Below are 13,959 nucleotides of genomic sequence, written 5' to 3'. Positions count from 1 at the left end.
CAAAGACAAGAGGGGCCATGTTCATCAGTTAACTCCACCGACAAACTTCATGTTATTGGACAGAACCAGTGACAGCTTCCAGCTGGTGATCTGAAGTGAGAACGGTTGGCTGAGTGTGGAGTCTCCCTGAGTGAAAATGCATTGTGGCTTCTGCTGTGTTGATTTAGCACGCTCATGTCTTCCCATATGCGCCCCTTCCGTTTTCCCATGAGCACTCAGCAACTCCTGGCTGACCACTGTAAAGTCTTGCCTGCTGATTTCATGTGATTCTTATAGCAAATTTGGAACTTTTACTCATTACTTTCCTTTCTGAAACGATCTCAACTAACATTTCAAAGTGGAATTACTTTGTTCTCAGTGAGAAAGACTATATAGTTATCAGTTCCATAACTCAGGAACAACATGGATTTTCAGACTGTAAATAAAGAAGAAAGGGGGAGGCATGGGTCTTCCTCCCAGAAGGCAGCTTCTGGAGACTGGCAGACCCAACTCTGCATGGAGGCCTATGGGGTTTCTGGGCCCAAAGTCCGTCCATGGCTCCCTGGGGACTTGGGATTGCGGGGAGCCGCTCGTGACGGAGGGCTGCCGAGCACAAAACTTGGGCGTAAAACCCCAAAGTGCAGGGCGCCAGGCTCTGAGATTGAGGCGGCCGAGCACAAAGGTTGGGCCTAAACTCCCACAGTGAGGGGCGCCCGGCTCAAAGGTCAATTGAGTTAGAACAATCTCTGTCCCGCCACCTCTTTTACTAAAGAATGCACCAGGTGCGCTAATGCCTGAGGAAAACATCCTGAGCTATTAAGTCACAAAAGACCTTCGGAGGGAGAGATACAATTGGCACACAAATCAGTGATCCTTTTAGAGAACAATCACCTGAGTTGAATGTATCACCTGAGTTGAATGTATACGAGTCACGAGGTTAGGCTTTATTGCCTACGTGCAGGAATGTATGAGCTAATGGGTTAAAATCATATAAAAGAACCACCTGAAATAAACTCGAGGTCCACTCTTGACCTAGCGTCTTGCGGGCTAGAGTGAGACCCTCTCAACCCCAACTTTTCTTGTCTTGCTGTCTCTTTGTTACGTCTTTCCTTTTCTCAGTCCTGCAGCACAGGTTTCTGGACCTGATCGATTGTCGGCTGGCTCCGACATGGGATACCAGGGCAGACTCTGTCACTGAGACACTGAGAAATACCCTTTCCCAGGGCCCCGTCCTCCCCGGGACCACAGGTCATCACAGGTGCTCTGCGCCTATACTGCCTGCCTTCACGGGAAAGTGCACCCCACACACACCTTCAGTGCCCCCAGTACCACGTCTCACGGAACTCTGTGAACAGTCTGCCGTGAATTATTTCCACCTGTTACTTACCTCTCCCCAGATGCCGACTGTGTCCCGGATGTCATTTTTGCAGTACGAAAGCTGCCTGATGCAGTTGTTGACGGCAACACTACTCTTGCCAGGGGCGAGGTCCTCCTCTGCCATCTCCACCCAACCCAGAGAGCGCACAGCAAAACACTAGGAGAAAAGTCAGAGAGCAGGAGGTTAGTCATTGGCCACCGGTCAACTTACACTAAAACCCTCTACAAAGTGTGCTGACTGTGCCCTCAATTACTACAAAATGTCCAATCATCTAATTTAGTAACTAGCCCTCGATTGTTGGAAAATGAAATTGTGGCTATTTTTTGCTATTAAAAATGTGCTTTCATGAGAATTGGTCTTGGCACCATTAGCACCAAATCCTGAAAAGCCTGCAGAGTGGACCAACCTGTGAGATACCTTAGCGCACACGTTCCATTCATTCTTTTGTCATTGAGAGATACTGATTTGAGATCATGCTCCTTATCCTCCTCTTAAAAGTTCAAGTATTCATTTTTTCAAAAAAAATTAAGTACCATATGCATATTGTAACAAGTGAAAAAATCCAAAATTGTACAAAGAAATTCATGGGACATGAGAGGGCGATCTGGCAACCACATCTGCCTAGCTGTTAATCGCCAGGGCTGCCAGGTGCCTGGAAGTGGGGTCTCTCATTGCAACCTGCAGTCCGGGGCCTCCCCAAGGCTGCATATCAATTGAAGAGATCACCTTCCCCAGGACAGGAGAGGCAGACAAGGTGCCACACTTCTGTGGAGCCAGGAGGCTGGGTCTCAAATAGCATCTTCTAAAGTTTCCAAAAGTGAACTTCATAAAAAGTGAAGAAATGCAGCAAACGGTCCCAAAGTGACCACATTCAACCTAATTCAACCTTCACCATCTCAACCCCCACACCCAGACTAGGTGCCTCCTTCCTGAATTGCTAATCACACTTTCCCGGGGGGGGGGGGGGACTACCAAAATACCAAAGACGACCTAGTTATGCTAACAGAACGTGGATCCTTCCATCCTTGTGGGGGACAACAGAACCTGGGTAACCGCCTGGAGCGGAGCAGCTCCCGTGCGCCGACGGGCACATGATGCCCTTTACAAACAAATACGCCATGAAGAGAGGGTCATCCCTGCAGCAACTGCAGAAGCTAGGCAGGACCCTGCGTCCCGGGGAAAGGTCCTGGGAGACACCCTCACATTTCAACTGCACGTGTGCATCTGCTGCAGAGAAGCTGCTCAAAGGGAAGAGGATGTCCACAGGTACAACGGCTGCCCCCTCTGCAGTTCTGCTCCCTTAGCCCTGTGACCAAACTGCTCCTCCGGGGGGACATGTCAGAAATGCCACCGGTGCACAGCACAGCACAGCACAGCACAACCGCACAGGCCTCCGCCCAGAAGCACTCATTTTCTGCTCCCTCCAGGGGGCACCGTGCAGCTAAGGAATCTCCCTTCCTTGCTGGTTCCCAGCATAGTCCCTAGTGGGTAAAATCACCATGCCACAACCTACCTTGACCTGCAATTTTGATCGTGTTACCCTTCTTATAATGGGAAAATTCAACTTTTCCACCTCCACTAAATATGTGGAGGTTTTCCTCCATACCAGCAAACTCCCTTTATTTGACAACATTTATTCTATCCTGACCCCTCTGGAAAGCAGAAAATAATCACAGCACATCTGTACCACCTGATACAGCCAAGAAGGCATTGTTCAAATGTCCAAAGGTATGAATTCATTTACTTCTCACCTCAATCCTGAGAGCTCAATACTAAGTTACCGTACCCATTTTATAGATAAGGAAAGTGAGTGAAGCACAAGGTTGATAAGTAGTGGACCCAGGATTCAAACCAAGCAGTCTGACCTCTGGGTCTGACCTCTCTTAACGACCCTACCATACGTCTGTTACCTCCCTGGGGGGACAGCATCCAATGGGGCCAGGCCCACGACACAGGCTCAAGAACACAGCCAGTGATGTCAATACAGTTTGAGTGTATGCAGCCCAAGAGCAGGGACAGCCTAAATTAAAATCTTAGCCCTGACTTACAGGTACTGTGATCTTGGCCAAGTAACTAACAAAGTCTTAATTTTTTTTTTAATTTGCAAAAATGGAAATAACAGTGACAGTTACCTCAGAGGGTTCTCATGAGGAAAAAACAATATAACACAAGTAGAGAACCTAGCACCTAGAAAACACTCAATGAACACTTGCCACGTGAAAGAGCCAACAAATACGGTGCCATGTACATCTTAACGGGGAGTCGTCAAAGGGGGGAACGAAAGGAGACTTGTCATTAGCGTGACCCCGTGTTCCAATTGTCCATCGGATGGTTCTGGTTCGTGTTTGCTGTTCTGGCAAAAGTATCAAAAGCAGCTCCTTTTACTCTCAAAAGTGTCCTCGTTTGCATAATAATTTCTGGCATGGAAACCAAGGCTTGGATGGGATACTGAGAAATGCCCAGGTGGAAACCAGGTGGAACCAGGTGGGTTCAGGATCAGCAGAAGCTGCTGTCAGTATGGCATCCTGGTGACCCTGGGGGGTGGGTGAGCCCAAAGACACCAGTATTACTGTGGGGTGGTCCTAAGCCCTAAAACTAGAAGCCAGGGACACATCTCCCCACTTTCTCTAACTGCCTACCACAGAACCCTACAGCCTGTAAATACTAAATGAATTTATTAACAATAAGGAAGGTGAAAAAGAATACTGGTTGCTTTTCGTCCCTTGAGTCCAAGAGCACCTGGGTTTCAATCTAAACAAGCTCAGTAAAATCAGTGGTATTTCTGTCGGCTGAGAAATGCCAATGGCTAACTCCACGACAGCACATTAAGTGTACTGTTTCCTCATGCTGATAAAAAGGAAACAAGAGCCCTCCCGATATAATGAATTTACGCAAATTTCCGTATGTAATTCTGCTGCTGTAATTTAGTTTCTGATCTGAAAAGCTTCACCACCAGTCCCTGTGGCCAAAGAAAGAGGAAACAGGTGTATGAAGGCGGTAGGGGAGGTGGGGGCAGAATCGAGCTTGACCAAGAGTGAGATCCATTTTCTGTCAAAGAATCAAGTGGCATAGAGTAACCTGTGCTATTTGGTGCTGCCCCCGTGTGGCCAGGAAGGTTTATGACCACCATTACTTTTCCTTAAATTGGGGAAATAACACCAAGCGGAACAGCTCTGGGAATAAACACTCACGCCAGAGAACGGGAGAACTCAAAGTATTCAATGAAAATATGTAATCAAAGATTTAATCAATCTGCCTTTTAAAATTTTTTTTTCCAGTTTTGGAAAAAAAAAGTCAACATTTACACTTTGATTGATGCTTATTCTTCAATAGCTCTTTTCCGAAAGTGCAAAAATGAGTAACAAATGGTTCAGGGTATGGACTGTGCATCAGATGGATTTCAATTCAAATCACGAGTTCGCTACCTACTAGCTTAGGACTTTGGGGAAGTCACTGTAGGTCTCTAAGGGTCCGTTTCTTCATCTGTAAAATGGGAATAACGATCTTACCCTGCACTTCATAGCACTGTCGTTGGGACTAAGTGAGATGACGCAGGTTAAAGCGTTTAGCACAGCGCCTGGCAAGTAATAACTCAATAAACATTTATTATGCTATTTTGATAAATTTTAACTTTTTTCTGTGTGTGGATTTTAAAGATTTCTCTAGTTTAATGGATCTCAGACAAAGCTAAAACACCCAGAGGGCTTTGTTAAAACACAGAAAAGTGGACACCATTCCCATAGTTTCTGATTTAGCAGGTCTGGGCAGGGCCTCCAAATTTGCATGCCTAACAGTCTCCCAGGTGATGGCTGAAACTGCAGGCCCGGGGACCACACCTTGGGGACCACTGCTGTAGACAGAATGACCCCTTCCTTACTCAAAGTCATGCTATTCCTACGATGGGTCCTGAAAGGAAAATCTGGGTTCAAATCCCAGGACTGCCACTTACTATTTGTGATCCAGGGCAAGTTAGTTAACGTCTCTGTGCCTCAGTTTCCCCATCTGTAAAATATGGACATTAAAAATATCTGTCTCACAACAATCTGTCACGTGCTGTGAGGATTAACCGGGCAGAGTTTGCCGCCATGAGTTATCTCGGGCATTTAGGTGCCCAGACACGGCCAGTGCTCTGTGTAACTACTGAGGGATGAGGACAAAAAGGAAATGACACGAGAATTTATGGCAACACTAAACTATAGATATTAAGAAACTAAGAAAGGTCACAGAGAAAAGCTACAATTTGGTCTAGCACTATAAATGTAACCCTGCTGAACATGCATTTATAGACTTGCTTACCATTTAAACCTACTTACCCTGCAGCACAATAACACCTGTGTATTCATGTCAACATTTATTGAGCACCTATTTGTTCCTGGAGACAGAAATGAGCCTGACACGGAGAAGACACAAAGCGGGAATCTATGACACGGCAACAAGAAATAAGGGGACACAGAGGCACACAGATGTGCTAGTGGCTCCAGGAAGGAGCAGTCTTTTAACTCGGAGAAAGGGAGCTATGGACAGCTTCCTGAAGAATGTGGCACTGAGCTGAGCTTTGTAGGATGGATGGGTTCATTCATTTAACAAAGATTTACCGACACCCGCTATATGCCAGGTACTGGAGGCACAGCAATGTACCAGACAGTCCAAACGCTCAGCTCTGAGTAGTATTTCAAAAAGCTGGAAGGGCGTATTCATTTGTCTGTGACACCAGAGGTCACACAGCTCCACTGACATGAACCATGAGCGAGGCATAGTGGGATGTGGGCAAGGGGAGCAAGAGCACACTGATTTAGGGCCCAGGTTTTCAAGTCACTGACCTGGGGGACAGCCAGGAAAAGGTGGCTACTATTTTCGCAAGGTCTCTGATCTCTGTCATAAGCGTCAGGATTGGGGAACACCACCAACAGTCAGCCAGTCAATCCTGTTTTGTTTCTGCAGCTAATGATCAAACATCATGGGTGGCTGGGGGTGAGGAGAGGCCCTGGGGCCTGGTGAGGACGGATGCTCAGTCTTCAGGCTGCGTCCTTCTTATCAGCCCACCTAAGAGTCCACGGACCTTGGAGATCCATGGATAGGCTTTAGGAGGTTCTAAATATCCTGAAAATATATCCAAAATTATGCATGTATTTGCATAGTATGGAAAGAGGATCCAAAGCTTTCCAAAGGCTCTGGGAATATGAAATACTTTAAAAGAATCCTCAGGAGTTTGGATACGGGAGAACTCACTCATCAAGACATCAATTAAGGGGAAAAGCTGACTAGCTGATACCACAGTTCTTTTCTGAGCAGTGGATGGGGAAGGTGGTTAAATGGCTCTCCGTAAGAACCGACAGGGAGTTCAGGGGCGAGCAGAAGCAGCGAAAGGAAAACGGGGCAGGAGAAAGGGCCGCACAGCCTCTAGGGAAGCACAGCCTCTGAAGTGGCAGGCAGACCCGAAGGGCTGAGAAAGACGAGGGAAATACAACAGCCAGTTCTGAAAACCAGTATCTGTTTTTGATGCAATGCGAGTCCCTCTACGTGACCCTCTATGCTCTGTAACGGCAGGAGTCCGTTACAATGGGATGGCTGAAGTCGTCAGCAGTGAAAAGAGGAAGGTACACTCCTCCCTGGGGGAGGCGCTTGGCATCGGAGAAGTACTGGCCAAGGCCTCAGAGTGGGGAACAGGGAGTCAACACAAGGCAAACGTTAAGCCCAGGGAGCGGGCAGAACTTCGGGGAAGAGCGGGGACTTCCAGGGGACGTGAGGCTGGGATTCGAGCCCGTCTCACCCGAATTCTGAGAGCATGGTGATCCTGCTGCGGCCTGCACTACGCAGAGCTGCTCTGCGAAGACTTTTTATCTCTTGCTTTTGGGGTCAGGTGGGAAAAAAAAGACACATACTCTTGCTGTATGTGAAGCTGAGGAAGGACCTTTTGAATAATTGCACAGTCCACATGTGAGCATGAGAGCATGTTTTTAAATTTCATCCTGGTGGCCAGAGGCAGGGAGGGTATAGCGCAAGTGGCAGAGCACATGCTTGGCATGCATGAGGTCCTGGGTTCGGTCCCCAGTACCTACTTTAAATACATAATTAAATACATGCACCTAATTACCTCCCTCCTTCCCCGCAAAAAATTCATACTGGTTGTCAGAATAATGTAACCATTTAGGGTATGTACATCACATGTGATAGCCTACATCCTGGGATGTCGCCCTAAGAATTCGGAACAGCCCTCTGCCCTCCCCTTTCCCAGGTACTGCAAGCATCAGAGGCAGCACGGACCCGATTTCTGCCCACAGGCCAATTGTCTGACCATCCAGACTTCGCCAAGAAATAAGGCAGCCAGTAAACAAAGGGCTTTGACCTCAAATGACTTTCGGAGTCTGTTCTAAAAATGCATAGGCTTTTCAAGGTTCAAAATATCTTCCTTGGACGTGGCTTCCATAATAGGGAAGTCTTTAGCAAATCAGAGTCTGTGGTCATTACACATAGATCGTTGTTGTTATGGACACAGTTTGAAATAAAATTAGGTTTCGTTTGCTATTGCTTTTCTCTGAAACACAGAGATGCTTTCCAAATCCAGCATCTCAGTGGGCTCTCCCGGAGAGGTACCTGGGGACTCTGGAGTGGAGCGTGACCCAGTTCTCCATCCTCCATCTGGCTGAAGCAAGGAATCAGCCTGATTAATTATTCAGCACAGCAATGGCCTCGGCAGCCAGGGAGGACACAGACGGCATTCTACGCTGACCCCAGTGAGCAGTTTAGCTGTTCCTGATGTTTCTCCCCAGACTGTCTGCAATGTGGTGAGCATTTGGGCAGAAAACAAGACACCTGGCCCTTTGGGGTGCTGGACCCGCTCATGCCAATTACTTTACTCTCCCTCTGCCCTATTTTTCAGAACAAGATCACCCTACTGGAAAAACACATCCTATGCTAACAGCCTATGCTGACAGCTTCTGCTACAAAGAGGATAGTAAAATAACGTCCATGCAGTGCTTCTGGCATGCCAGGCACCAAGGGCTGATCTATAATTGAAATATCATCTACAACATCCACCTCCTTGCCTGCCTGCTTGGCCCACTGCTGGCTGGTCGGTTCATGGAGGGTGGTTCCCAGCCCGGGTCACCTCTGTCTCTAGTAAATGACAGGCTCCGTCCCTATTAAACACTCTGAAAACCTGCAAAAGTCTGAGGGCAGGAACACCAGCCACATTCCCTGCATCTGGGAAACGCTCAGAGCATACGCTAAGTTATCAAACATAAGAAGGGAAAAGATGAAGGCAGCTAAGAAGCAGCGCCTTTGGTCCTCGCTCACGCACAACGTGGAGCCAAGCAGACTTCTGGGACTGAAAGCTTCAGGGACTTTAAATCTTTAAATGAAAACGTAAAGATTCTCCTGAAGTCTGCGTCTTGGCTTCCCCCGCTCTGTGTCAGGCCCCAAGTCAGCCCCTGCCCGCGATGACTGCTCCACAGTTGTTCCCTCTGCTTTATGAAAAGTGCTTGCTGACTCACCGCTCCACCACATCAAGAAAAGCCATCATTTCGAGATTGACAGGAACCGAGGTTTGATGTGCTGCGAAGCACACACAGGGGCCGTCACACTGGGGTGGACTGAGCTCTGATTCCACATGGACTTTAAATATTTCACTGTTGCCGGGGTGTCTTTGCTTCCTCACTCTTATTCAGAGGAAGCAGAATCCCCTCACTGCTCCTCACTGAGTGAGCTCTTTGGTAGATGAGCCAGTCCACCTGGGCAGAGCAGTGGGGCTGCAGCCTGGGCTCAGCCTGTCCCCTCAGGTTGGGGGTGGTACATACACTGCATTAGCTTTTGACTTCCAAGATACATGTGTGAGCAGCACTGAAATCATGACACCAACACAACTTGCTTTTAATTTAAGATGTGACTTTTGCACAGCAATGAAATCCTGACATCCATATGCCTAAGTATTTATTATTCTCTTAAAAGCAATATTCTCACCAGGGTTTCAGCGAGGGGACTTCAGGCCGAGAATGAGGGGAGAGGGCATTTCCACTTACTGTGCTCCTATGCCAGAGGCTCTTTATTAGCTATTAACTCCATTTAAATTTTCACAGTCAAGTGAGCGAGGCATTCCACCCATTTCTGAGAAGAGGAAGCAGATTCCTAAAGGAAGCCTGGCAAGTTTAAGGTTTCGTAAAACTTTTTTGGCAAATCCGACGCTGGAGTAGTGTGCTCGTCATACTTAATCCTAACACTATGAACGTGATGGTGAGGAGGGGTTGGGGTGGGGGAGACTGAGGTGGCGGACAGGAGTGTCACACACAGCTTTGCTACGAGTGTGTGTGTACGTTACATACTGAGTGGGAAAAATCCACGTCTCCTTGACTACTCGCACAGAACTTCACTTCTGACACTCCTAGTCACTAAACTGGGGGGAGGTCCCCACACCAAGCAACTCCCTGCAACACCAGCTGGGTGTGCTAGAATTGAACTCAAATTCTGGCACTATCTACTTGGAGAGAGAGTCCAGTCTTTCAGGTTAAGGACCCAGACCCACAAGGCTGCTTGCCCACCCCACCCTCACTTTAGATGCCAGTTGCAAGTCCAGGCTGTGATCTGCGCTTCTGCCAGCCAGCTATAAACAGGAGGCTCCCATGACCCCTCTTCAGGTTTGATTAATTTGCTGGAGTGGGTCACAAAACTCAGGGAAAGTTCACTCACTAGATTACCGGTTTATTATAAAAGGACAGAACTCAGGAACATCCAGACAGAAGAGGACACGGGATGTGGGAAAGGGTGTGGAGCTTCCAAGCTCCCTCCGAGTGTGCCGCCCTCCCAGCACCTCCAAGTGTTCACCAGCTTGGAAGCTCTCTGAGCCCCGTATTTTAGGGGTTTCTATGGAGGCTTCATCACGTAGGCATGATCGACCATAAACTCCATTTTCAGCCCCTTTTCCCTCCCTGGAGAATGAGGGCAGGCTGAAAATTCCAAGCTTCTAATCATGGCTTGATTTTTTTCCAGTGACCAGTTCCCATCCAGGAGCCACCACAAGTCATCCCTTAGGACAAAAGACACTGCTATCATCCAGGAAATTCCAAAGGATTTAGGAACTGTGTCAGGAATGGGGGCCAAAGACCAATCATCAGAACAAAAGATGCTCCTAGTGCTCTTACCACTCAGGAAATTACATGGGTTTTAGGAGCGCTGTGCCAGGAACAAGGGGCAGAGACTTGTGTGCGTGCACACGTGTGTGTGTGTGTGTGTGTGTATGCATGTGTGTATATATATACATATACATGCCAGATACTTTGTTTTACATATTTAATCAACTTAATTCACATGGCAACATATGAGATAGATATTATTATTATTCCTATTCTACAGATGAAGAAACTGAGGCACAGGGTGGTTGCTATGGACTGAACTGTGTCCCCTCAGAATTCATATATTGAAGTGCTCACCCCCAATGTGACTGCATTTTGGACAGAGTGCCTTTGAAGAGGTAATTAAGGTTAAAAGAGGTCATAAAGTGGGCCTAATCCAGGAGGACCAGTGTCCTTATAAAAAGAATAAGAGATGCCAGGAATGTGAGCACACAGAGAAGAGGTCAAGTGAGGGCACCGTGAGAAGGTGGCACCTGCAAGCCAAGGAGAAGAGGCTTTGGGAGAAACCACACCTGCTGCCACCATGATGTTGGACGTCTAGCCTTCAGAGCTGGGAGAAAATAAACTCCTGTTGTTTAAGCCACCCAGTCTGTGTGGTATTTTGTGGTGGGAGCCCGAGCAGATTAACACTATTAATAGATGAACGCAGTGGTGTATAAACTTAAGGTAACCAGCTAGCATACGATAGAGCTGGCACTCAAACCCAAGTTTACGTGCTAACAAATTCCTGTCACCACGCCATGCTGCCTCCTAGGAGCGGCCACAGTGCGGGTTCTTCTAAGGCTGGGCTCGGGGTGTGGCTCACCCACACCCGGACCTCAGAGAGGGTCTGTCTGCACGCACATGTGTGCACGCCCTCACCACAGTCCTGAGTGCTCAACTGCCACACCAGGCTGACACCACATCAGGAGGCCTGGTCCCGCTCTAAAGAAGCCCCAGAGAATTCAAGGGCAGGAACACACTGAGGAGAAGGAAATACCTCCTGAACATGAAATGAGTACTCCAAAGCCCCCCTCAGGTCTAGACTTACTGCTTCAGGCTGGCTCTGAGACCTCTCAGGTCTACCCGGAGCTCCCACCGTGAGGCACTAATTAGCCCTGAGGTCGTCTGGATGCTCTTGTGCACACTGTCCACCAGGGGGCACTATCACCCTTCTCCCTTCCTCCCTCCCTCCCCTCTCCCTCCCAACCCCCAACTCCTAGTAACAGATCCTTGGAGGTAAGGAGTCTCTATGGAGGCAAAGGAAATAAAATGTAATCGGCTGCCTGGTACCTGTGTTCTCATCCGTCCAGGTCACAGCACCACCGTTCCCACCACGTTCTGGGGAGACCTGGGGCTGTGAGACTCAGGGACACCCTGTGGGAGGGGCCCAGGGGCAGCCCAGTGTGGGGCTGAGGCCTCTGGGGCTCCGGCTCTTTCTCTCATGTGAAAGGCTCTCTTCGGTTAAAGTAAGGCCAGTGTCCCGTGGCAATGCCCACAGTGACGGTTGCTCATCTGTTACTGAGTAGGGTGAACTGTCACTACATGATGAGGGATTTACACACACTTAAAATAAATAAACACTAGCATGCCAATTGATTCATTTACAGAGAGGAATGTAAGTCTGGCCAGATGCTCAGGTTGGCTAACAAGAGGATTTGTCCTCTGGAGGAGAGCCACTCCAGCTTTAACCACCAGCCCACAGCAGGCTGCGGAGCACAGAGGCGAGCCCGCGCCAACATCTTCACAGCAGAACCCTCGGAGAGTCATCCATCGGGAGTGCGAGAGACAGGCCTCCGGGCTGTGATCTAACACACACACAGCTGACTGTATTAGTCACTTCCTGCCCAGGAACCAGGCTGGCATTATGAGGCCTATTTCTATCAGTGGAAAAGCTGGGCAGAGGTGGGTTCAACCAAGAGACTTAGCCCAACGTTTCCATAGGTCACAGAGCAAATGAGACGTGCGCGTGTCTAAACATAACCTCGGAGGTACACCTCATCAGACATCTCCGCATCTAATCGTCATCCTCCTTCCAGCAGTGACCATTTCTCCAGTGCTGACTCTGTGCTGTATCATTTGTACACAGAATTAAGAGTCTGGACCTGACGGGGAAGGCAGGGCGGCACTGACATTGACAGATCACTTTCTAAATGCTTCATGATTTAGAGCACGTGGCCCAACATGTTCTCTCCGCCCGACCAAGCCGGGGCTCCTTGTTTACTTTATGTATGAGAACTGGAGGGCTGGAGCGCTGAGCTGAGCCACCCAAGGTCACAGTCAATACACAGCAGCGAGAACCTGATCTGAGGCTTGGTCTTCCAGGCAGACTGTTGTCTTGCTTTTACAGAAGAGGGAACCAGCTCCATGAAGTGCAGCAAAGTGACACGGCTGTGCGTCGCCTGGCTCCCTGGCTCGTCGTGATCCCACTGTTCCATAAATGGGGAAGCTCAATCCAAAGGAGGCGCCTTGAGAACAGGCCTGTCCTGTGGACCTCTGGACGCCTAACTCCCGAAAGACAGTCTGGCACATGCTATGTGCCCAATAAGCACGTGTCAAATGAAGACACTCAAGCTAGTGGGGAGTTGGGGCAGGGTATATATAGCTTAGTGGCAGAGCGCATGCTTAACATGCATAAGGCCCTGGGTTCAATCCCCAGTACCTCCTCCAAGAATAAATAACCTAATTAACTCCCTCCACAAAAAAAAAAAAAAAAGGAAAGAAAGAAAGAAAGAAAGAAAAAAAAAAAAGGACACTCAAGCTGGAGACAGACAGAGGTATGGTGGCAAGAGAGGACCAGATCTGACCAGGAGTCCTGGACCACCACTCTCTGGCTGTGCCCTCAGCAACATGACTGTCCTTAGTTTCTGCATCCTTGGAGGGAGAACTCCACAGGTGCCGGTGAGGACTCAGGGGGTGAGTGCGCTGGCAGAGCCCGGCACAGACATTTCTGCTGCCATAAAACGTATACAGCCTGGACTCTGAAGCCAAAGTACCCAGGTTTGAATCCCAGCTCCCTACTTAATGCCTGAGTGATGCAGCTTTCTAACCCATAAAAAAGAGACAATGGTAGGATGTATGTCCTCAGGAACGTCAGGGGCCATGAATGATACTGTACATCTGATGTGCTTAGAATGGTATGTGATGAGTGTTCAGTGTTTTATGATGTTAGCTCTAAGTTATCAACAAATCCTGATCTAGGCCATGCCTAGTGATATAAAAGTCATACAAAAACATCCATTTAGCCAGTAATGGGCGCTCAGGTCAAGTACCATGTGCCTCCAGGGGCCTCCAGTGTAAGACCAGAGGGCCAGTCCTTCTGGAGGGCTAAGCCCTGCCCAGCGTCCAGTCTAGTTCTTACCAGCTTATCAGGAGCCCCGTCCTCACTATGTCTTCACTAGCAGGTGGGGTCCTGACACAGCCCTGTAGAAGGGAGCCCACATCCAAGGGCCCTGGGACACACAGACTGAGGAACATTCTGAGCCCTTTCCACGTCTG

General features: G+C 48.6%; 1 protein-coding gene across 11 annotated transcripts in view; it reads right to left on the bottom strand.

The window, feature by feature from the left end:
• The window catches only part of APBB2 (amyloid beta precursor protein binding family B member 2), a 348,955-nt gene that overhangs the window by 73,063 nt on the left and 261,933 nt on the right, over positions 1 to 13,959 (bottom strand). For all 11 annotated transcript variants that reach the window (XM_072944835.1, XM_072944814.1, XM_072944831.1 and 8 more), the window contains one exon: positions 1,367 to 1,513. In XM_072944835.1, coding sequence (XP_072800936.1) covers positions 1,367 to 1,513 — 147 coding nt within the window. The remainder of the gene's footprint in view (positions 1 to 1,366; positions 1,514 to 13,959) is intronic.

Source organism: Vicugna pacos, chromosome 2 (assembly GCF_048564905.1).
Source record: "Vicugna pacos chromosome 2, VicPac4, whole genome shotgun sequence".
Classification (NCBI taxonomy): Eukaryota; Metazoa; Chordata; class Mammalia; order Artiodactyla; family Camelidae; genus Vicugna; species Vicugna pacos.
The sequence above is the reverse complement of the archived record's forward strand: the minus strand, read 5'-3'. Positions and strand labels throughout refer to the sequence as shown.